At 57.6% G+C, this 21,134-nt stretch overlaps 2 protein-coding genes across 6 annotated transcripts in view; one reads left to right on the top strand and one right to left on the bottom strand.

The window, feature by feature from the left end:
• The window catches only part of ITPK1 (inositol-tetrakisphosphate 1-kinase), a 167,217-nt gene extending 163,551 nt beyond the window's left edge, over window positions 1-3,666 (top strand). For all 4 annotated transcript variants that reach the window (XM_059182951.1, XM_059182949.1, XM_059182952.1 and 1 more), the window contains one exon: window positions 1,454-3,666. In XM_059182951.1, the coding sequence (XP_059038934.1) occupies window positions 1,454-1,812 (359 nt within the window). In that variant the 3' untranslated portion in view covers window positions 1,813-3,666. The remainder of the gene's footprint in view (window positions 1-1,453) is intronic.
• A 3,097-nt stretch (window positions 3,667-6,763) lies between these two features.
• CHGA (chromogranin A) lies at window positions 6,764-19,359 on the bottom strand. Of its 2 annotated transcripts, none has more exons than XM_059182947.1 (8): window positions 19,102-19,359; window positions 18,231-18,277; window positions 15,776-15,869; window positions 14,864-14,932; window positions 12,566-12,661; window positions 10,603-11,028; window positions 9,436-9,920; window positions 6,764-7,279 (listed from the first exon to the last, which is right to left on the bottom strand). In XM_059182947.1, exons 1-8 carry the CDS (start codon window positions 19,145-19,147, stop codon window positions 7,196-7,198), a joined length of 1,347 nt encoding a protein of 448 aa, XP_059038930.1. In that variant the 5' UTR covers window positions 19,148-19,359; the 3' UTR covers window positions 6,764-7,195. The 2 variants fall into 2 exon arrangements, with proteins under 2 accessions (XP_059038930.1, XP_059038931.1); XM_059182948.1 differs by having other exon boundaries at window positions 10,603-11,025.
• Window positions 19,360-21,134: the final 1,775 nt, after the last annotated feature.

The following is a 21,134-nucleotide window of genomic DNA, read 5'->3' as shown; positions in this document are numbered from 1 at the left end:
TAGGCCTCAGCCTGCGTGCGGAATGGGTTTGTAGCATGTGGTGAAGTTGGCAGACGAGGTATGCAGGGTAGTAAGGCCTCTCGCGTGGGGTGTGGCACATGACCCAGGCTGAGCGGCTCCTGGGCTGCGTGCCTGACGTGTGTCCCCTGACTCAGCGTGCAGCCAGGCCCAGCCACCATCGCAAGCCTCTGCCCAGGAGACCAAGGCTGGCAGGACACCACTGGCTCTTTCCCAGATCAAGCTGATCTGGGCACAGGTGCAGTGTGACCGCGGCTGCTAGAGCCCTGACGTCAGAGGACAGGGGCACCCAGGGGCTCCTTCTTGACATGGTGGAGCAGAGCCTGGCGGGAAGGGAAGGAGCTACCCCCTGAGGGCTCCGGGAGGGCCTGGGACACGGAGGCCAGAGATGAGCCCTGCCCTGTGGCGTGTTGAGAGTGTAGGGTTTCACTCCGAGGTAGGTGGGAGTGAGTCACCGAGGCCCATGTTGGGACAATGGCCTGTGTTTCTCCAGTCACCCTGGGTGCGCCCTGCACGGAGGTCTGGGTGTTGGTAGAGGTGGGGTTTTGATGAGTAAGGGACGGAATGAGAGAGACCACGGGACGTGGTCTGGGGAACAATGAAAATAAATGAGAGGCTCTAAAGCAGGAAGGACATGAGGGTGAGGACCGTGAGGGCTAGAGGTGGCCATGGATTGGTGGGACAGGGGAGGGGGGTGATGCAGGGCTGTCAGGGTGGAAGTTCTAGAAGGGTGGAATTGGGAGGTGGTGAGAGCATGGAGCTCTCTGCGTGCGCTTTGGCTCCGTGCAAGGTCCCGAGCCGGCCCCGCCAGCCTGTGCGGTTTGGGCTGGACGACATGAGGCATGTTATTTTCTGGGCAAGTGAGATTGTGGACAGTGGAGGCCACCCCTGCTGCCTGGCCCCGGGCGGGCTCTCCTGTGACAGGAGAGTGTCTGGGCTGTGCTGGCGGCTGTGAGGGCCATCCTGGAGGACGGGTGAGGGTCCCGGCGCCCTCTGAGGCTGGACGGTGAGAAGCAGAGGGCGGTTGGTGATGGAGTGTGAGGAGCGGGCCTTTGGTCCTGCCACGTCCTGCCATTCCTCTTGCCCATGTGTCTTAGCACACCCGGTGGGTGAGTCCGCGAGACCCCGACACCGTGCTTCAGAGGGGCCAGGCACAGGGCGTCTGCCTGTCCACTCGAGCGTGACAGCTTCTCATGCCCTGGGGACAGCTGAATTCAAGGACTAGCCCTTGGGGGCCGCCCACACCCAACTTCGAGTCTCAGCTTGGTGGCTCTAATGTGTCCCCTCAGTTACTGAGCCTCGGTTTCCTGTACATCCCGAGCGTGCTACCTTGAGTTCTGGGAGCCCTGTGCGCCCCACGCCCGCTCTGCCCTGCGCCCGGACCTGTGTCTGCCGCAGCCTGGCCCAGCGCCTGTTACGTCTGTCCCACCCGCAGGCTACGAGGGCGTCAGCGAGTTCTTCACAGACCTCCTGAACCATGTGGCCACCGTCCTGCAGGGCCAGAGCGCAGCCACGGCGGCGGCGGGGGACGCGGCCCCGCTGAGGCACAGCAGGCTCCTAGCGGAGCAGGCGGGTGGCCTGGCGGGCGAGCGGACGTGCAGCGCGGGCCCCGGCTGCTGCAGCAACTTGATGGGCCCGGACCCTCCCTGGACGGCAGAGGCCGACGCGGGCGGCGTGGGCCAGGGAGGCACCGCCAAGCTCCCGCACCAGAGACTCGGCTGCACTGCCGCCGTGTCCCCCAGCTTCCAGCAGCACTGCGTGGCCTCGCTGGCCACCAAGGCCTCCTCCCAGTAGCCGTGGAGCCCAGGACCCAGAGGGCGGCGTGGGCCGCAGAGTGCACCTGCTGGGCCGGCAGCTCCCGGCGGTGACGCTCCGACTGAGAATTCCCAGCGATCTGATTCTTCTTCCTCTTCCTCTTCTTCCCTTTTTTTTTTTTTTTAAATTTTTAACCTGATTTTCTGATGTCATGATCGAAATAAGGGGTGGTGGAGGGGGAGATGGCAAAGAACCCCAAGTGGTCCAGCCTCGGGGGAGACGGACGTCCCGCCGGATGCCTGCTGTGCAGATGTCTTCACTGGGTTTACACTTGCTGTGTCTTCAACACTAGGTCTGAGTGTAAGGTGGGGTGTGTGTGTGTGTGTGTGCGTGTGCACGCGTGCGTGTGAACGTGTGTGTGTGTGTCCATCCACGTCTGTTCGTCTCGATGGCTGCTGTGGATCAGGCCTCGGGGACCCCGGAGGGGAGCAGGCTTTTAGTGGCTGAGCAGAGCGAGTGAGGGGTTCCTTCTCTCTCTCTTTTCTCCAAGCCCCCTGCACCCAGGCCAGGCCCTCTAGCTGTCCCCCTCCGACTGGCCGCCTCTGCAGCCTTGTGAGGTACAGGGCCTAGAGCCCCGGCCAGGTGTGCAGCTGTCCCTCCCAAGAGCAAGTGAGAGGCACACCTGCTGTTTCCTTGGGGGTTTCCATGCAGGGGGTCTGGGCTGTGGTCTGCCTGCTGCTTGCTCCCAAAAGGGAAGGAGAAGGAAGCTTCCCAGGCAAGGCCAAGGCCTTGAGTTGGCTTCTCTCCACGTCCAGCTTCCTGGGGTCCACCAGGCCCTGGTGGACCATGCAGGGTTCCGTGCAGCCCTGCAGGGGGGCCTCCTGCCCTGACCAGGCACTGCTCCCCAGGACCCAGGACAAGACGGCCTGGTTGGGAGCCCCCGGGCTGATCCTGCCTGTGCCAAGGATTTGGGCCGTGACTTTGGACAGATCACCCCAGGAGTTGCCCGGCCTCTGTGTCCTTATGTCTGATGAGCATTTGAGCCCAGAGAACTCGGAAGGGCAGGCATGAGGCCCCAGCCCCCGACGGGGCAGCCTGCTTCTCTGAGAAGTCAGCCTGATGCACCTCCCCTTGGCCTCAAGGTGTTCGGGGGAAGCTGCCTGTATGCATCACGTCTTTTCACACCCGCCCAGCGGGCCTGCCCACCCTTCCCATACTCACTGTAAGCCCTAAGCACGAAGCCAGCTGAGTGTGAAGGGAGCTGCAGCCCCAGAGAGTAGGAAACTGGTACTCCCTCCTCCATGAGCCTCAGCCCAGCCCCCGATGGCAGCAGATCCCGTGGGCCGCTCAGCTTCCATGGTGCAGTGGGCAGGCCACCCGCCCCTCCACAGAGAAGAGGGCTAGCCATGGGCTTTGTCAGCCTGGATCAGGGTGAACCTGGGTGAGATGCATAGGACCCTCTGAGCATGATCTCGTGTCTTCAGATGTCCCTTCACTTTGAGCAAGTTGGAAAGCCTCTGGGCTGTCCTGCATGGTCTGATGAGGATGGTCCCAGAGAGGCTGTTGGCCTGGGCATTTGGAGGTACCTTCAGGCCTGGCTCAGCAGGGGCGTGGGGGTCACCCACCTTCAGGAAAGGAAGGGCTGGGTGGTGGCCGCCACCGAGCCGGGGCTGGGCCTAGGGGGAGAGCTGGTGCCGTCAGAGCTGCCCGGCTGGCTTGGAACCCGAGGGCCCACCAACTAACTGCGTTTACACGACTTGAGTGTTGAACCCTGATTATAATGTCTGTACGGTGCCTTTCCTAGCCCAACCCTGAGCCCCGGGGAAGCAGGAAAGCGCGACTGGCCTCTTGCACTGCTTTGTCTCCAAAATAAACTACTGAAATCAAACTGCATTTCACACGTGTTTACAGATATTGCTGAAAGTTTATGCCATTCTCCTGGTCTGTTCTTGAAATTCCAGTCCCTATCTGCCTCAAGAACAGGTGCGGGGTGGTGTGGCGTAACCCCCGATGCCAGGTTGGGGCCCCTGGCCAGGTCGTGTTCCTGTGTAACTTAGGTCTACCCCCACCCCACCCCAGGGTCACGCACGCTCCGCTCCAGGGCCCACAGATCCAGTAGCCGTCACCCGCTGGCCTCGATGCCCGTGGCAAGCAGGGTGACCGCCGCTTCTGGGGGCGGAAACTGAGGGGTGGGGTTCCCCTTCATAAAGACCTGGGAGCAGCAGGTGGCGGCAGAGGGAAGGCCCCCTGTGAGAGCAAGCGGGCCGCTCCTGCCTGGGCTGGTGACCACCATCCGGCAAACACCGTCTCTGATCAAGGGCTTCGCGATCAGAGACGAGGGGAGGGGCCGTCGGTGGGGAGGAGTGTCAGGTAGGTGCACTGATGGTTTTGGGTCCTGGGACACTCTCCACAGAATTCATTGCCCCTCAGGCCTGGCAGTTTCTGCGTCAGGGAAGGAGCCACTGACATGCACCTGGCCTTGGCAGCCTTTTTCGCGGAGGCTTGCTGGTGCTGCCCCTGAGTCAGGGCTGCTGGGAGTGGTCTGCTGTGGTGTGCGTGTGTATCACTTGGAGCCCACCCGGCCAGAACCCCAAGGGCAGTTACAACTCTCATTGCCAAGCATCTGGGTGGTGCCAGGGGGGTGGGCGTGGTGGGGGTCTCAGTGGCCGGGGCTGCTGGAGGCTCTCCTGATGTCAGTGGCTCCAGGAGCAACTGCCAGGGCCGAATTTTGGCTGAGGCCCTGGGTAGGTCCAGAGGGTCACGTGCAAGGTCTCTGCCCTGGGCAACCTGGAGCCAGGGTCTGGGGTTAAGTTCTGCTTACAGGTGCTTTGATTCTAAAATGATGTGACTCCACAGACATCAGGCCCCAACCAAGGGCCGGCTCTTGGTCTCTAACCTCTTCCCAAGGGCTGCGTGGAGTCTCCGGTGTGGCATCCTTACATTCACGGAGGGGCCTGGTGGGCATGCTGGGCCGGAACCGCTCTGCGTAGCATGGAGGTGGACACAGCTGGAACCCTGGGGAGTCCCACGGTGCAGCCTCTCAGTGGGCCTCCGTCAGTGCTGGAGAGAACAGCTGTGAAAACGACTTCCTCCCTACCCAGAAGCCTGCCCGTGGGCCTCGTGGAAGGTGGAAGGCCCACAGCCAGAAACGAGCTTTCCAGCCAGCGAGGATACCCAGCAGTTGCCTGCCGTGTGGCCACTCTGAGACCAAAGGAGACCGTGTCCTCATCCTATTCTGGAAGCTTGTCCCCATCCTATTCTGGAAGGGCTCGGGCACTCACACTGGCCATCGGCCATGCAGCAGACCAATGGCTTCACTCGCGTCCCTGGGGTCTGCATAGGCTTTTCCTCTGTGCTGTAGAAGTGATCATTCGCCCGGCGGGGTCCCCGACAGCCCCTCGCCCTCCACGGGCCTGGCCCGGAGCTGCAGAGACCTGGAGCTGTGCACTGGCTGTCCTGAAGGCCACGGGCGCTGATCCCTGACGAAGTTTCGGGGCGGCTCCCTCCCTCAGCCAGCCTGGCTGGGCCCTGCCCTTCACTGCCCTGCTCCGCCCCGCCCCGCCCCGCCCTTCTCTGCCAGAGCCCCAGCCTGATGTGATGTGGCTGAGACTCCAGACCCGTGATGGTCTCGCAGGTCCTGCCTTCCGTGAGGAAGGGCCTGTGCCTCTGCCCCTTGTCACTGCGCAGCGTGGCCAGTGTGATCTCCACCCCCAGCCTCCAACACAGACCGTTCGCAGGTGGTCAGACCTGGGCACTCCTACTTCTGGTTCTGACCACAGGCCCCGCCCAGCCCACCTGGAGCCTTTTCCAGGAACGGTTGCATTTCTCCTTTACTTCCAGACTGATCCATGACCGGTGGCTTGGAGGGGCTGTCCCTTCCCCACAGCCTGGCTGACCTCTTCCTCCAGGGCTGTCCGTGGGGTCATCTGTTTTCTCTCAAAAGTCTTCTCCCATAGTGGCTTCACCCCAAATCTGGCGGTTCCAGTTGTAGGGACACCTGTGCTCTGCCACCAGCGCAAATGCTCCGATCCTGTTCCCATAAGCAACAAGCAACATTGACCGGAACCCCAAGCTGCCTTGTGCTTGATTGTGTACATACACTGTTTCTGTGCATAGATGGACTGTACATAAGATTGCTGCTTCTGGAAAAGCCAGGAAAGGTCCTCCAGCTCTTTTGATGGGGCTCTGTGTCCTGTGTGAATTTTTTTTTTTTTTTTTTTAATTTGTCAGAGAGAGCGAGACAGCACAAGCAGGGGGAGAGGTAGGCAGAGGGAGAGGGAGAAGTGGGTTCCCCACTGAGCTGAGAGCCTGATGCCAGACCTGATCCCAGGACCCTGGGATCATGACCTGAGCCAAAGGCAGACACTCAACCGACTGAGCCCCCCGGCGCCCCTGTGTCCACGTGATGACAACACAGGTGGCCATCTTTGGGATGGGTTATGTCAGGGACCAGGCGACCCCGTGTTCTCTCTAATAGGTTGTGGTAACGGATGTTTTGGTATCTGACCGCCTCGTGGAATACAGTGTGGTGTTGCGTGTGTTATTTCTCGAACTGTTGGGGGTGGAGTGCACCCTTGAAACGTGTGAAGAAATAAACAGCTTAGAGCTCCAGCCTCAGAGGGTGTCCATCTCTGCCTTGGGATGGTTGGTGGCAACAGTGGGCAGCCCCTCACCGGCCTCACAGGCGAGGCCTAGACCTGCCAGGACCCTTTGTTCAGAGACCTTGTTTCATCATCATCGTGGGTTTATGGTCCAGGCTGCCCGGGCCCTTGGAACCCTCCTCACATCTGAAGAGGAAATTCTATGTGTTCTCTCCATTTTACAGCCAAAGAAACCGATGTCCAGAGCTACAAAGTCACTTGCCCAGAGTCCCATGGCTAAAAAGTAGCCCAGAAAGGAGTTGCTCCAGCGGAAGTAAACCTCCACTTGTCCTTTTGCCCAAATCCACCCCCCACCCCCGAGTCAACGGGGGAAACATCCACAGAAACCAGAAAGCCCAGAGCAGATTTATTTTTCCTTAGATAAATTTTGTACAGAATATATTACAGTTAGGAGGTGTCAGCTTTCACCAAAAGGTCAGAAATTATTGCAGTTGTGCCCAATGGCTCTGACAGTGGAAAGGAAACTTCTAGAAAGCTGCCTGTGTCCAGAGAGAAAAGATCACCATTTAACGTTGTGGTGGGGGCGTCGGGGGTGGAGAGGGGGTCTGCCCTGCAGAGGGCGCACTGGGGCGGGAGTCAAGAGCTGGAAGAAAGGAGTGAGGGGGGCACCGGGGTAGCCTGGGCTTGGGCAGGCTGGGAGCAGCCTCTCTACCAGAAGCAGCACCCGGGCCGTCTGGCCAGGACCTGCAAAGGGGACAACAGAGCCGGGGACCACTGGCTGCCTCGGGGCCCTGGCTGGGCCGGGGGTGGCGGGTGGGGCGTCAGCCCCACCGCAGCGCCTGCAGCTGGTGGGCCACCTTCTCCAGCTCCGCCTTGATGGCTGCCAGGCTCTCCAGCTCCTGGTCCTAGGAGAGAACACCACGGCTCCGGCAAGGACTGGGCCAGCTGGTGGGTGGCGCAGTCTGCCAGATGGGCTGTGCCGCTGGCCAGCTGTGTGACCTCAGGCAGCTTTGCCTCTCTGAGCCTTAGGGCCTGCATTCATACCATGGGGATGGGGGATGCTGTCCTGCTGGGATTACTGAGGGTTACTGTGCACAAGAAATGGAGAGGGAGGGAACAGGGGCCCTGACCCCACACAGCCCCTGGTGGCTTCAGATCCAGACCAGCCTCTTCCTGAATGGCTCTGGGCAGACGTGGAAAACGAGGCCTCCTTGCCCTCCAGTGCTCTTCCCAGGCCCCCCACCCCAGGGCCCAGTGACCCCAAGGGCAAGGCCAGGCTTCCCTGAGGGAAGGACCGTGGACCTTTGGCACAGGCTCGAGGGGATGAGAGCTGTCCTCTACCTGCTGAGGGTGGCGTGGATCGTTGGTCCCCATCATGGAGGCCCCCAGCTCTGGCTGCCAGGGTGGTTCAGGGCAGAGGACCCTTTTGGGAGCCCTGCTCTGTGCCTCAGCCTCAGGAAGATTCTAGGACCCCCTGAGCCCAGACTGATGCCCACAAGCCCATACCCGGGGACTCGGAGCAGGGGTCTAGGAAGGCCATGCCCCCACACCCAGTCTTGACCTGCTGGGTACCAGGCTGTTGAGGACAGCCACTGGGGCTGCTTGGAACAGATGGACAGTGGTTGTCATGGAAATAGGGACCCTGGAGACCTCTGTCTTGGAGTAGCCCCGGGGGCATGAATTTGGTGATGGCTGGAGCATTTGTAGGAAGACCCTTGGGCTGTATGGAGGGGACCCTGCCTTTGTCCTGTCCACATGGCCCGCCCTGAGTCCAATCTCCCTCTGCCTGTGGAGAAGGCAGGCTAGCAGGCACCTCACGGCACCCTGCTCTCTCCAGCTTCTGTGGGTGAGGAAGGGGGTGGTCAGAGGTGCCCTCGCTTGTCCTGGTCCAGAGCTAGGGGTGGAGGGCAGTCTCCCGAGGACATTGACAGATGACCTCTCCTAGCTCCAGCTGCCTGGGAATGTTCTCTCAGGCTGCAAAGAACCTGGTCCCCACAGAGAGAGAGGGTTGGCGCCCGGGGAAGGGACTGCACCCTAATCTGGAGGGGCAGTGAGCACTGGGGCCACGGAGAGGTCCCAGACCCCGTGGGGCCCTGATTCCTACCTGGGCACTGAGCCTGGACCACAGACCCCTCAGGCCTCCTCCAGCTCCGAGATGGCATTGCCGGTCTGCCACAGACCCCAGCTCGCACCTCCTCACCTCCGGGGGGGCTATGTCCCAGCACCCCAGTGAGCTAACCAAGGATCCCTGGACACGGCCAGGTTTTGAAAGCACGTGTGTGTCCTGACCATAATAATGAAGTAAGTAGAAAGGACTCCTTACCCCCATTTCTCAAATGGGGGAACCATAGAGGCTCAGAGAAGGGCAGCAACCCACCCAAGGTCACACAGCTAGGAAGAGGCAGAACCAGGGCCTTCTGGAGCATCTGTGCCCCCCTCCCCTACTCACCACCAGGTGCTGAGGTCCCACTGGCCCTGGTGCTGCCCCAGGGGACAGAGGCAGGGCCTGAACCTAGGAAGGGGGTGTGCCTGGGCTGCCTGGAGGCCAGGAGAGGTTGGTGCTGGATCAGCCCACCCTCAGGAGCTTCCCAGGATGCCACCTGCTCTTTCACGACCCCTCCTCCCAGGCCCCCCCAGCTCTCTTGGGGCCAATGGGCTCCCCCCACCCCACCCCCAGACCAGACCCTGCCAGGTCCTGGCCTTTCCAAGCTTCCTGTGTCGACAGCTCCACTCAAACCCACAGAGCCCCTCTGTCACTGACCTCCAGAGCTGAGACCTACTCAGTGCCCCAGGGATGGGCTTCCCCACCCTCTCCTGCCCCGTGATCTGAGCATTTCCCTCTCCTGCCTGCGGCACTCGCCGCCCCCCGCCCCCAGCGCCGCCCCAGCGCTGCCCAGCTCCCTCAAGCCCCCCTCCCCCTCACCCCTGCCACCTACATGCCTCTCTCTTCTCAGACCCATGGGGACTGATTGTGCCCCCTCCGTGGGGCAGGGGGCTGCATGTCTAGCTGGGCCCACACTCCGGAGGCCTGGCCCGGGGCCGGCACCCGCCCTGTACCAACCTCTGGTCTGCGGTTGGCGCTGCCCTCCTCCTCCTTCTTCTCCTCCGGGTAGCTGCGCACCTGGAGGGGCAGGCCCGCCTCCACGCTGTCCTCCTGGGAGGACGGCCTCCAGCCTCGACGCAGCTGCAGCTCAGGGCCCCCGAAGTTGTAGGCCCGGGCCCGGAAGGAGAGCTTCATGGAGCGGTCAGGGTCATCCTCCTCGTCCTCCCCCTCCAGCCGCTTCTTGGCCGTCAGCCCCTTGGCCAGCTGGTCCATCTTGCTCCATTCCTTGGCATCCTCCCACTTCTTGGAGAGCTGCTCCTCCTCCTGTTCCCGCTCCAGCTCCCTGTTCTTCCCGCCCAGGAAGGGGCCTTGAGGTGCCTCTGCCATCTCCTCCTCCTGCCGGGAGTGCGCCCGTTCCCCCTTCCCCTGGGGGCGCTGAGCCTCCTCAGCCCCAGACTTCCTGGCTCCATCGATGGCCAGAGCCTCGGACCAACCTGGAGCAGCTGGTGGACAAGAGCAGGAGATTGAAGGAGGGAGCACCACTTCCCCTGGTCCCCGCCACTCCCTGCCGCCTCTCTGGCCATTGCTGTGACCGCACTCAGGGTCCGTGATTCCACTTGGAGGAAAAACCATCTTGATAGAGCACTTTGCAAGACCCTCTCAAAGCTCTGAGGAGTGGGCTGGCAGGAGGCTGCCTCTTCTGTGCACCCTCTTCTCCAGGAAGCCCTGATCCGGGGCCACCCAGCTGTGGAGGGAGGAAAGGCCCTGAGAAGGCCCTCATGAGTTGCCAGGAGCTCACATAAACCCTGGGTGAAGCTGACACTGTCCCTAGACCAGCCTGTTTTCACCTGTCATGCTGTCCCTCTGTTCCTGAAGCTCACCCAGCCTGCAGAGCCCCTCTGGTCTCCTGGCTCAGAGGGGAGGGGCTTTGTGGAACAGTGGGAGATGCAGGGTTTTGGAGTCAGACAAACTTGGGTTGGAATCTCAGCTTCTACTGCAAATTAGCTGTGTGACCTTGGGCAAATTACTTAACCTCTCTGAGCTTCACTTTTCCATCTGGGAAATGGAGATACTACCTACCTTTCCGGGTTGTTGTGAAGGTGGAATGCGATCGTAGATGCGGTCCTTCTTCCCACCCTCCCCCTCTCCCTGACACACTTGTTCGGTCTCAGACATCATACATACTCTCGCCCCTCTGGGTCTCCTTGTAGCTGAGGCTTGGGTGGGGGTTAAATGCCTCGGTGGGGCCTTCTTCAGGGACAGCCTTCTCTCCAGCCTCTGCACCCTCCTTCTCTTCCTCTTCTCGCTTGGTCTGCTGCCCTTTCTCTGCATCCACGACCTTCTCTCTGTCCACCAGGCCCTGGGGGTGGCTCTGGCTGTCTTCCTCAGCCAGTGGGTCTGGGTGTTTCTGGCTGGGAAGTTTGTCTCGGGGATCAGGGTTGGCGGCCTCCTGCTCCCCCAGGGCCTGACTGTCCTCCTCGAACTTGGACCCCTGGCCGGGCTCCGGGGAGGCCTGGGGCCTGGCTCCATCCGTGTCTCCACCATTCTCTGTCTCTTTAGGATCTTCTCTTTTCTCCGTAGCATCCTTGGAGGACACTTCTCCCATTGCTTCTGCAGAAACAACAGTCAGGCCCTGATGACCAGGCTGCACGCGCGGGCTCCCGAGAGCCCGATTTCACAACCTAGTCCTTGTATCTTTTGGTTTCCGTCAAGTGCGGCCCAAGACACTCACGCCAGATTAGCATTGCCTACTCCGTGTCTGGGTTTGATCTGAATACAATTGGGAGATGCTTCTTTCTTTGGAATTCTACTTCTTAAAGTAGGAAGTGATTAAACAAAACAAAACAAAACAACTACCACCTTGAAAATAACCCCAGAATTGAAAATTAGGACATCAGCTTAATTGCTGTATGACCTTGGGCAAATATCGTAACCTCTCTGTGGACAAGGCACCATTACTGCAACTTCGTTCTCCCTTCCACGCGAGGCTGGAGTGTCCTGTGGAAGCGCCCCATTCCTATTTGTACAGTTTCATTAAAAGGCATTTTTCTGGTGGCTGCCTTTTCACCAGTAAAAACCCCTCCCAGCTCTAGAACAATTACTGTTGGACCAAACACTACCAAGTGCATTCCACCGTTTGCCAGGGACCCCCGGTGATGGTGTTCCCATCCCTTCTACAGAAGCTCTCTCCCCGACTCTCAGACAAGTCACATGACTTCTCCAAGTTCACACCCCATAAGCAGCAGGGCCTTGGATCCAAGTCTCCAAATGTCAATTACAGGGTGCTCTTTGCGCGACACACAGCTGCCTCCCCCACGAAGATAAGGAGATAAGAACAGTAGTTACAAGATCAAAGATTGCTAGGGGTCAAGGACCCCCTCCTTTAGGCACTATAAAGTACCTAGCTATCATTTTGATCTTCCCTGTACAAATGGGGAACTGAGGCCCAGAGAGGTTTCAGTACCTTGTAGCTTCCAGGTGGTCCGGATAGTAGATGTCCACTGAGATCCCTGGTTCTAGAACCTGGCCGATCCACCCACCTCCCACGTGCTAACAGCAGGCCTCGAGGAGGCCGTTGATGACTGTTTCCAGGCAGGAGGATGAGTACTGGGGCATCCCCTTGATCTAGCCCGTGATCTCTTTGACCTTTAGAAGCTCTCTGGCTCCAAGAAAAATGACCCAGTTTCATTCAGTGTTTGAGACCTACAACAGGACTCTCCCTCGGCATGACCAAGTGCCGGGTGGACAGGTGCTGCGTGATGGTGGGGGGTGTGGGGGAGTGGGTTCTGCTGCAATGGACTCTGGGACAATCCAGCATCGAGCCTGCCCTCCTGCCAGGCCAGAGACTTCCTGCCCTGAGTGTGAGCCCCTATGGCAGGCAGACGGGACTGACCTGGGACTCTGGAGTGAAGTAGACCCAGATTCCCATCTCTAGTTACGCTGCTTACCTTGGACAAGGTACTGAAACCTCTCTGGGCCTCAGTTTCCCCATTTGTACAGGGAAGATCAAAATGATAGCTAGGTACTTTATAGTGCCTAAAGGAGGGGGTCCTTGACCCCTAGCAATCTTTGATCTTGTAACGACTGTTCTCATCTCCCGCCCTCCTCCCTCTCCAGCCTCGGGCTAGACCGGCCGGCCGGCTCTGACCTGTCAGCTCGGCCTGGTCATTCTGTTTCTCCAGAGCCTCTGAGAGTCCATCCTCGAAACTGCTGTGTTTCTTCTGATGTGCCCTCTCCTTGGCACCTGGTATGAGAAAAGGGGAGGGGGAAAGAAAGAAAAGGAGAAAAAAAGTTCCATTTAGCCACGCCCAGCCTCTGCATTTTTGTGAGTGTGAAGGCTTCCATTTCCTTATCTGTAAACGGCAGGTCAGTTGCAAGCCTGCCTAACGGGACACTGAGGGGGCAAGAGCTCCAGGTTGGGGGCGGGAGGTGCTGGCTGCCCCTGCCCTCTCCCAGCTTCCCAGCTGGGACCCATCAGGCTGCCACAGCACCTCTCCACACTCACGTTTCTCCCCTGGGGAGTGAGAACAAGCATTGTCTGCTACCTTGGACAACCATAAAGACTCAGACAGACCAGAGGGTCCCAGGGATGGGAAGAAAGAGTGGGGGGTCCCTCTGCTCCTGGTAGTTAGGGGGACCCTGCAGCAGGAGTTGCAGTGACTGCTAGTCCCCTCATGGGCAATCTTGAACCAGGCAATCGCTGCTCCCCTGTACCCCGTAAATCCAGGTCCTTGGGAGAAGGCCAAGCAGGTGCCTGAGCTCCAGCCCCGGGCTGCCACCTGCTGATATCCACACATCCCTCTCCCTGTGTTGGCCCCGGGCTGCTGCTGCTACTTCCTCTGACTATCCCCATCTGTGCCCAGTTCCATATGATGGGGTCTCTCAGCCAGGCCAACTCTGCAGATGCTGCTGTGATTTCCCCACACTGGGAATCGTGGGGATGGGAGCAGATGCACCTGTCACAGCGGCTGCAGGCCAGGGAGTCTGCCCAGATTTGACCCCGGGCAGACCTCTGCCTAGTCACTCCTTGCTCTGTGATCTGGGGTAAGTGGAGCTTTCCGAGCAGCAGGTGCTCACCTACAGGACGGGGCTGCCACTTGGGAAGCCCTAAGACAGAGGTACTCGGAAGTCGCTTTGAGAGTGTAGAAGAGGGAGTGGACGGGTGGCTGGGTAGGTGGATGGACAGGCAGACACCTAGCTACATCCTGTACTCTTTTAACAGAAAACAGTAATAGGGACACGTCTTGAAAATGGCTCATATTGGATACACACACATCTGTGTGTACATAGACATTTCAGGACACCTCCTCCTAGAACAGTCTCTGTTGACACTATCTTTAATTATTTAAATGTAATACGTTAGTCATTCAATATTTAATTTTGAAATTATCATATTGCAATAAAATATTTAACATTTAGCTAAAAACAAATCCCACCAGGGTCAATGGAGATGAAGTGGGAAGCAAGGAAGAGCCATGGCTCTAGCCAGCACCTGCTCCATGCCGGGCCCTCACCCAGACGCCCGGCACCCATTCTCACAGGTGGCCTGTTCTGTCACAAGGGTCTCTGAGGGGGGCTTCCCAGAGCTGGAGCAGCTTTCGTGCCTCCCACCTCACCCGAGACCAAAGCCCAGCCCTGAGGATGGAACCTTACTTCCTTTGGAAACTGATGCGAAATTCCCCACAAGGGCCCATGCTGGGGTAGAGGTACGGGGCCAGGGGCCTGCCCCTGATAAGCAGCCGCTCCCCACAGAGTATCAGCGTGGGGCAGAGGCAGGGCCAGAACCCATTTTTTCCCCAGCTTGCCAGGGAGTCTGTGTCTCCCGTGAACCCACGAAGGAATCTGTGGGTGGGCATCTGACAACAGTCTAACTCTCTAGGCTCTGCTTAAATACCCTCAGTGACAGGGAGCTCACTACCTTACAAAGTCACTCCAGTCTCAAGAGTGTCAGTGGATTTTCTTAATCTTTTAGAGAAAGACATAATTTACTCTAAAACATGCTGAAAGTCTGGTCTGAGTTTGGGAGGCAAGCAAGACCTTTGCTGTCCCCATCTACCCTTTGAGCAGAAGCTCACTAGGGGAAAGGGGTCCCTCTTCTCTCCTGGAAACCAATTTGCTCTTCAGTTAAAGGGGTCCTCTCTGCAACGTAGTCTTAAATGCGTCCCCCACTGAAATGACTGATCCCCAGAGATGGCGGGGTATTAGGTGAGCTTCATCTGGTCTTGGCATGTCCTTAACTTACCGTGTGACCTTGGACAAGTCACGCAACCTCTCTGGGCCTTAATCTCTTTAACTGTATCCATGCCAGATTGGAGAGGATTACCTTTCTGTAATTGCAGGGCAATAACCGAACCAGAGAGAACTAGGACCTCGCTCAAACTTCCACCCTGGTTTTCTCTCAATTACTGGAATTTACCCAGATTCCTAAGCAGGGACTGGAAAATACCTTGAAGAGCAAGGTCTTGGAGCTCTTTCAGCAAATTCTGATGTCGCAGGATTGAGAGGATCCGCTCATCTGCAATGAAGGAGAGTCGTTATGGGTGGTTTCCAGAGGAGAGCAGAGAAAGAGATTACCATCAACATTTTCAGCTGAGCACAAGGAATTTATTTTGGAGACTCCAAACCTGCGTGGTGGCTGCAAGATCGGGTCTTGAGATAGCACTGGAGGTGGCCTCCTTCCCAAGCAGCCAGCACATCCTTTGGCCTCAGGAAGGTCAGCTGCTGGCCCGGCCCCCAGACATCACCCAGGAGACGCCAGCCCCGCAGGGGAGGTAGGGGTGTCCTGCCCCATGTGTTTCCATCTCCGTGTCTGCTCGAGGGTTTACTCCACCTGGACTAACCTTTCTTGATTTTTCTACTGATTTCTAACTTTCTCTGAAAGTCCAACCCCAATGTGAATGGTGGAGCCCTCCAACAGCTGGGTAAAACTTGACCGCTCAGCTAGAAACACTTTGGACTTGCCCTGCCCAACCTACGACAGTCCTTTACTCATCACAAACCTACAGATTGTCTGCCGGGTGCCAGTGGCTGTTCAGGGCTCTGGGGACATAGCAACACAACATCTCTGTCCACAGGGTGGACAAGGTGACTTGCTGTTCTGACCCTGGTTTCATTCTGCCTGGAATTCTAGTTAATTGTGCTCCTCTCTGTTCTGTCTGCTCATCTGTAAGCTCCGGGAGCACTGGGCTGTGACCCTCTCATCTCTCTAGACCTCTCCCTCACTAGCACAGGCCAGGCCAGGCACTTGATCAGTGACTGCTGAATTAAATCACTGGGTTCTGCCCAAAGTCACACACCCATATCCTCACTCCCCAGCCACATGGGCCCAGCCCCTCCCATCCCCAGCCTTTGCCCATACCTCCTCTGAGTGTCTCGAAACACTCCTGGCTGACAGGCATGGGGCTGGGCTTGGAGAGCGTGTCAGAGATGACCTCAACGATGCACTTCATCACCTAGGAAGAGAGTGGGGGCGGGCTGGGACTGGTCTGTGTATGGGGCTCACTGCCCCCACCCCACCGTGAGGCTCAATGTGCCCTGAGGGCAGATTTCTAAATAAGAATATGAGGGCATTTGTTTTTGTCTTCAGGAGTCCATGGATGCCTGTGCCCAAGATAATCTGTGCTTTTAGCCAGACAATAATAGCAATAATAGAAACCCTTTATATGGTGCTTACCATGCGCCAGGCACCTGATCATCTGGCCAGCAGCTGGCCCTCTCCTGTGGGACATGGTGGGTGTGGGTACCCAGTACCCAATAGCAAATGTTTCTCTAGATGGGGAAGTTGCTGCTGGGCATTAAGGTATGTCTTGTAGAAGTACTTTAGTCTTGCAGATGGCGACAAAGTCAACTCTCTCCAGGGAGTATTTCTGGACTGCCCAGAGACCAAAGACCTTCCCTGGCTCTACCCTGCCTGGAAACAGGACTGGGATCCCTGTCTCCTAAAACCCATGATGATGTTACATGCAGCGAGTGACAGCCTCACGGTCTGGCTCTGTGTTCCCCCATGGGATGAATCCTGTGGCTGGACGAGGGCACAGCTGCCAGGCACAGCAGCTACATCTGGGTGCTCGTCCCAGCAGCCAGATCTCTGAAAGTTCTATGCAGCGGCCAGCAAGGTGCTGTGGCTGGCTAACCAGGCAGCTGATAAATGCTTATTTGAATGTAGGGCCAACTGCAGTGCGGTATCCTAGCTGAGTGATCTTGGACACAGGACTTGACCTCTCCGAGCCTCGATTTTCTCATTTGTATGATGAGACTTTCCCAGCTTCCCTCCCAGGGTGATCAGAAACAGAAGGGAAAACACTCTACAAGGCGTGATGAGCCACACACACCAAGGGAAGGATTCGTAACGTTGAACCTGCTTCAGCTGCTGAGAGCCGGGCAGGAAAGCAGAAAGTGTCAGACATGCATCAGGCGGTGCTGGTGGGGAGTGAGGGGGTGGCAGGCTGGGTCTATGGGATGCCAAAGCAACCCATCCAAAAATTCAGGATGGCAAACCCTCAAGCAGTCTCTCGAGTAGTCATAGCATCGTAGGATGGAATAGTTAGGTCTTCACCAGTGGATACGGTGCTCCTGACCCCAGGCTGCTGGGTAGTATATGGGGACCAAAGTGTCTCCCATAGAGGATCTGGTAGGAAGGACCTTGCAGCCTGTACCCTGCATCGTCCTGCAACCAGGGACCTTACACTGGGAATGTCAGATAACCACCAGGCCACGAGGACAGACTTAGGGAGAGAGGAATTGGGTATGGTTCCCAAGAATAATAAGGAGCTCTGAAGGGAAACTCCAGGTGCCCATTAACCGAGGGCCTACTTTTCGCCAGGTGCCTCCCATCTAGGATTCCATCGCTCACAACTTCCCTCAAGGGAAATACTATAGATAGGAAAAGTGGAATCCTCTTCAGAGAAGTTAAGGGATTTTACCAAGACCACACAGTAGAAGAGTGGAAGAGGCATATACAGGCCTGTCTGCAAGTAAAACACAGGAAATATAATTGAGCAAACAGAGATTGGAATTGCTTTGATGTTCTGGGTTGAACCATAGCCTCTCCAGAATGGAAGGAAACAGCTCCTGAGAAGTGAAGGGTAGAAATGTCCCTGGGTCACAGGTGGGGTGTCTGTGAGCACCAGAGACTGCAAAAACAGCCCCAGCCCAGACATGAATGAATTTCAATTGTGCCCCACAACAGAGAGTGTCTCGCAGGCTGCAGAGCCCCCCAGCTAGTATCTCCTAAGGCCCTTTCCTGGGTGACCTCCCCCGGCTGCCCCAAACGGCCAGGATCCTGAGTGTAGAAGCCATGATCAAGAGTGTTTCCATTGGGGCCCTTTGGGAGATCCAGGGCTGGAGTGCCTATACGGTGGGGGTGGGGGTTGCTAGCAGAGTCTTGGGAGGAGGGGAAGATCAAAGGGGGAGGCCAGAAGCAGAGACGTGAAGACCATCCCTGCAGGTCTGGGGACAGCCACAACCCAGAACCACAGGAAGCGCCCCCCAGCAGCTCAGGCTGGGCATTGCCAGATTTGGAGGGTTCAAAGCTATAGGTCTGGCACCTTGGCCCTGTAGCTAAGGCACAGGCCCCATCTGCAGTGTACCCAGCTCAGAGGAAGCTGGGGAAGTCCCCACAGCAGGACGGCAGGGGAATCTAGCAGTCTTTGATATCTTATTTTGCAAGCTGTCCCCAGGCTTAGCAGCCGCAGTGCTGCCTCTTGGATTTATGCCATACTCCTTCCTGCAGCTAGCTGCCCAAAACCTGGCTGTGAGGTGTCCACTGGAGCCTCCTACCCACCATCACAGGGCATCCCCATACCCCTTCTTACCTCAGTGTCCCCTTTATTCATAGGGCTGTTCACAGGAAAGGCAATGACTGGGGGAAAAAAAAGAGAGAGCTGGGGTGACTCTTCTGCTCTGAGGGGAGAGCCCAGTCCTTCCTAACTGGGTTTATAGGGGGCCCATTCACCCCAGTGCTCCCTCTCAAAACTGCCCCTACCCAGTGAGATGCTAGGGTTGATTTTGTTTCCCTTCCCTGGCTGCTGCCCCCATGGGGATGGTCCCCAGAGGCTGCACTGAGCTCCCTAACGCTTCCCTTTGGGAAAGCTCCCGCTCTGGGGCCCGGGGGTGGGGTGGGGAGGGGGGGAGCTGAAGGCTAGTGCTATGAAAACAAGGCCAGCAGCTGAGTGGGATTGGGGTGGAGAAGGAAGTGGAGAGAGGAGGAGAGACCCCAGAGGTGTGGGGGAAGAGAGGAGGAGAGGGAGGATTGTGAGAGATGATAGGGAGACAGAAGCCAAGGGCAGAAAAAGGGGGGGAGCAGGAGCAAGGAAGAGAAAGAGGCCAGAGTGGGAGCCGGCCACAGCTCTCCCAGCTCCCCTAATGACCTTGGCCAGCCATGGCACGGAGCCAGAACTGGCCCAGGTGCAGTCGAGACGTCGAGCCCAGATACGGGGTCGGGGCGCCAGGGGGTCTTGTCCTGCAGGGTCAGGAGTCAGGCCCAGATGGTCCGGTCCGCGGGTTTGGCGCCGAGGCCACTATGCCGGGGCCACTATGCCGGGGCAGCTGGGAGCCGGGGGCGCTGTCCGCGGTGCTGAACACTCGCCGCGCCGGAGGGGAGGGACGAGGGGCGCGCTGTGCCTGGACCTCAGGGCAGGCAGGGGCGCCGAGGACCCTCTCCCACGAGACCCCGCGCTAGCTCACCTTGCCCGGCGCAGAACAGAAGCGCCAGGACAGCAGCGGAGCGCATGGCGAAGCCGAGGCGCCGAGGAGCTGGAGGTCTGGGGCTGGGCACGACAGGAACCCTGGCGAGGGCTGGCTGGACGGGCGACCTGGGAGCGGGTTGTGGCGGCGCTGGCGCGGATTGGGGGCGGAGGGCTCAGCTTCCCAGTCTGTATCTGTCTGTCGGTCCACCCACCAGCCTCTCTCCACTGGGCTCTGGGGCTGCAGGCATTTATATACCCCGACCCCGGAAATGACGTCATCGGGACCGCCCCTAACCCCTTTTCCCACCCCTCTGGGGGTCGGCCGCAGCTCGCTCCGCCCTCAGCCTCAGGCCTCTCGCTTCTGGTGTCAGCCGCTCACCTGCCTTGGGTCTGGCTTCAAGGCGGTTATCTGGCTTCCAGGAGGTGACAAGGGGCCTTGGCTAACCCTGCACTCTTCGAAGTTTCCCCGAGTTGCTGTGTCCGTGGGCAGATATTCCCAGTCTCTGGGCCGTGTGTTCCTCCAATGTCCCTACAAGCTCTAGAGCACCTACCATGCTCCTGAGTTCTCTCTGTGGGGACACCCCTGCCCTGATAGAGTCTGGAGGCTGGCTCACCACTCAGGGCTCCCTCAGATATCTCAGGAGTCCTAGAGAGAGGCTTCTCTCTCTCTGACAACCCAGTTTTGTGTTTTCACAATTTGTCATAGTGTATATATGTATTAATTTGAAAATGTTTGGTCACCATTGCTTCCACAGTGCTGACGGGGGCAGCTGGCACAGAGTTAATGCATTTAATAGGTAATTGTTGAACCTACCGATGAAAAGAAAGGTCAAGCCAGGGATGAATGAGTGAATCCTGGGCTCTGGCTGTTGTTGGATAGCTCTCGTGTGGGGTGGCGGGGCAGGAACAGGGGACAGCTCTTGGTATCAAACCAAAATAAGAGTTGTAACGTGGACTCGTTAGCCCTAGGATGACCTTCTTGCTGCTGGTAACCAACTGTGTCTCATGTCTCTTTGAGTGTTCTCAACATCTGGGTGTTTCGTGTGTTAGGTTGGTTTCTTGGTTCGTGTCCTTCTGCCCTGGGGCCACATTGCTCCTCCCAACCTAGATGACACACTGGAAGCCCTTTGCCACCTGAGCCCAGTGCCATGGTGAACTTGGTAACTGGGCTAGTGTTTGGCATCAGTTGGCATTGTCCCCGCATCTGCTGCTATTATTCCCTACTTCCTGCCCCACCCGTGCCCACTCCTGGGAAGGAAGACCTGGCAGGAGCCCAAAGGACACTGAAATGATCCTTTTCATGAATTTATTCTTTCATTCAACCACTATTTGCTTAGTACCTACTATGTGCTTTGAACACCCTAGAATGGCACTCAGCTATTCTAGGTGCTGAGGATACAGCAGTGAACAAAGAGACAAAGGTCTGATTCTTATGAAGTTTACATTCTAAAGGGTAAAGACAGGCAATGAATAAGTAAAGAGGTGAAATACAGAGCTGTCAGGTGGGGACAAGTGTTATGGACAAAAATGAAGCAGGGAAGGGGGATGGGTGTGTTGGGTGGGGGGAGGAGGCTATGTTTTAAAAGGGGTGGGTCTGAGAGATCTTGATTGACCAAGAGGTTTGTTTCAGCAAAGATCTGAAGGTGAGGAGGAAGGAGGTTGCATGTGTCCAGGGACAGGGGGCTCCAGGTAGAAGGAATGGCAAGTGCAAATGTCTAGTGGAAGGAATGTGTCTGACATTCCAGGAATAACAAGGAGATAAAGCGAAAGTGACCTGGGAAATACAGCTGAATAGTAACACACAATCCATCTCAAAAACTTGGAAAATGCACAGAAATGCAGGAAAACACCATACGGACACCACCCAGAGATAGGCATCAATAATTTTTAAGTATATACAGCATTCTATAGTCTTTATTGAGGCAGCTCCTTTCATAAAGCAGAGTTTCCAGTGAAAGACCTCAGCTGAGCCCTGACAGATTACATGCACCAAGCCTGTCTGATGTGGGGTCCCCCTGACTGGGCTGCAGA

The sequence above is a fragment of the Mustela lutreola genome, chromosome 7 (assembly GCF_030435805.1).
Source record: "Mustela lutreola isolate mMusLut2 chromosome 7, mMusLut2.pri, whole genome shotgun sequence".
In the NCBI taxonomy this organism is placed as follows: Eukaryota; Metazoa; Chordata; class Mammalia; order Carnivora; family Mustelidae; genus Mustela; species Mustela lutreola.
This window is presented reverse-complemented; position numbering and strand designations above follow the sequence as displayed.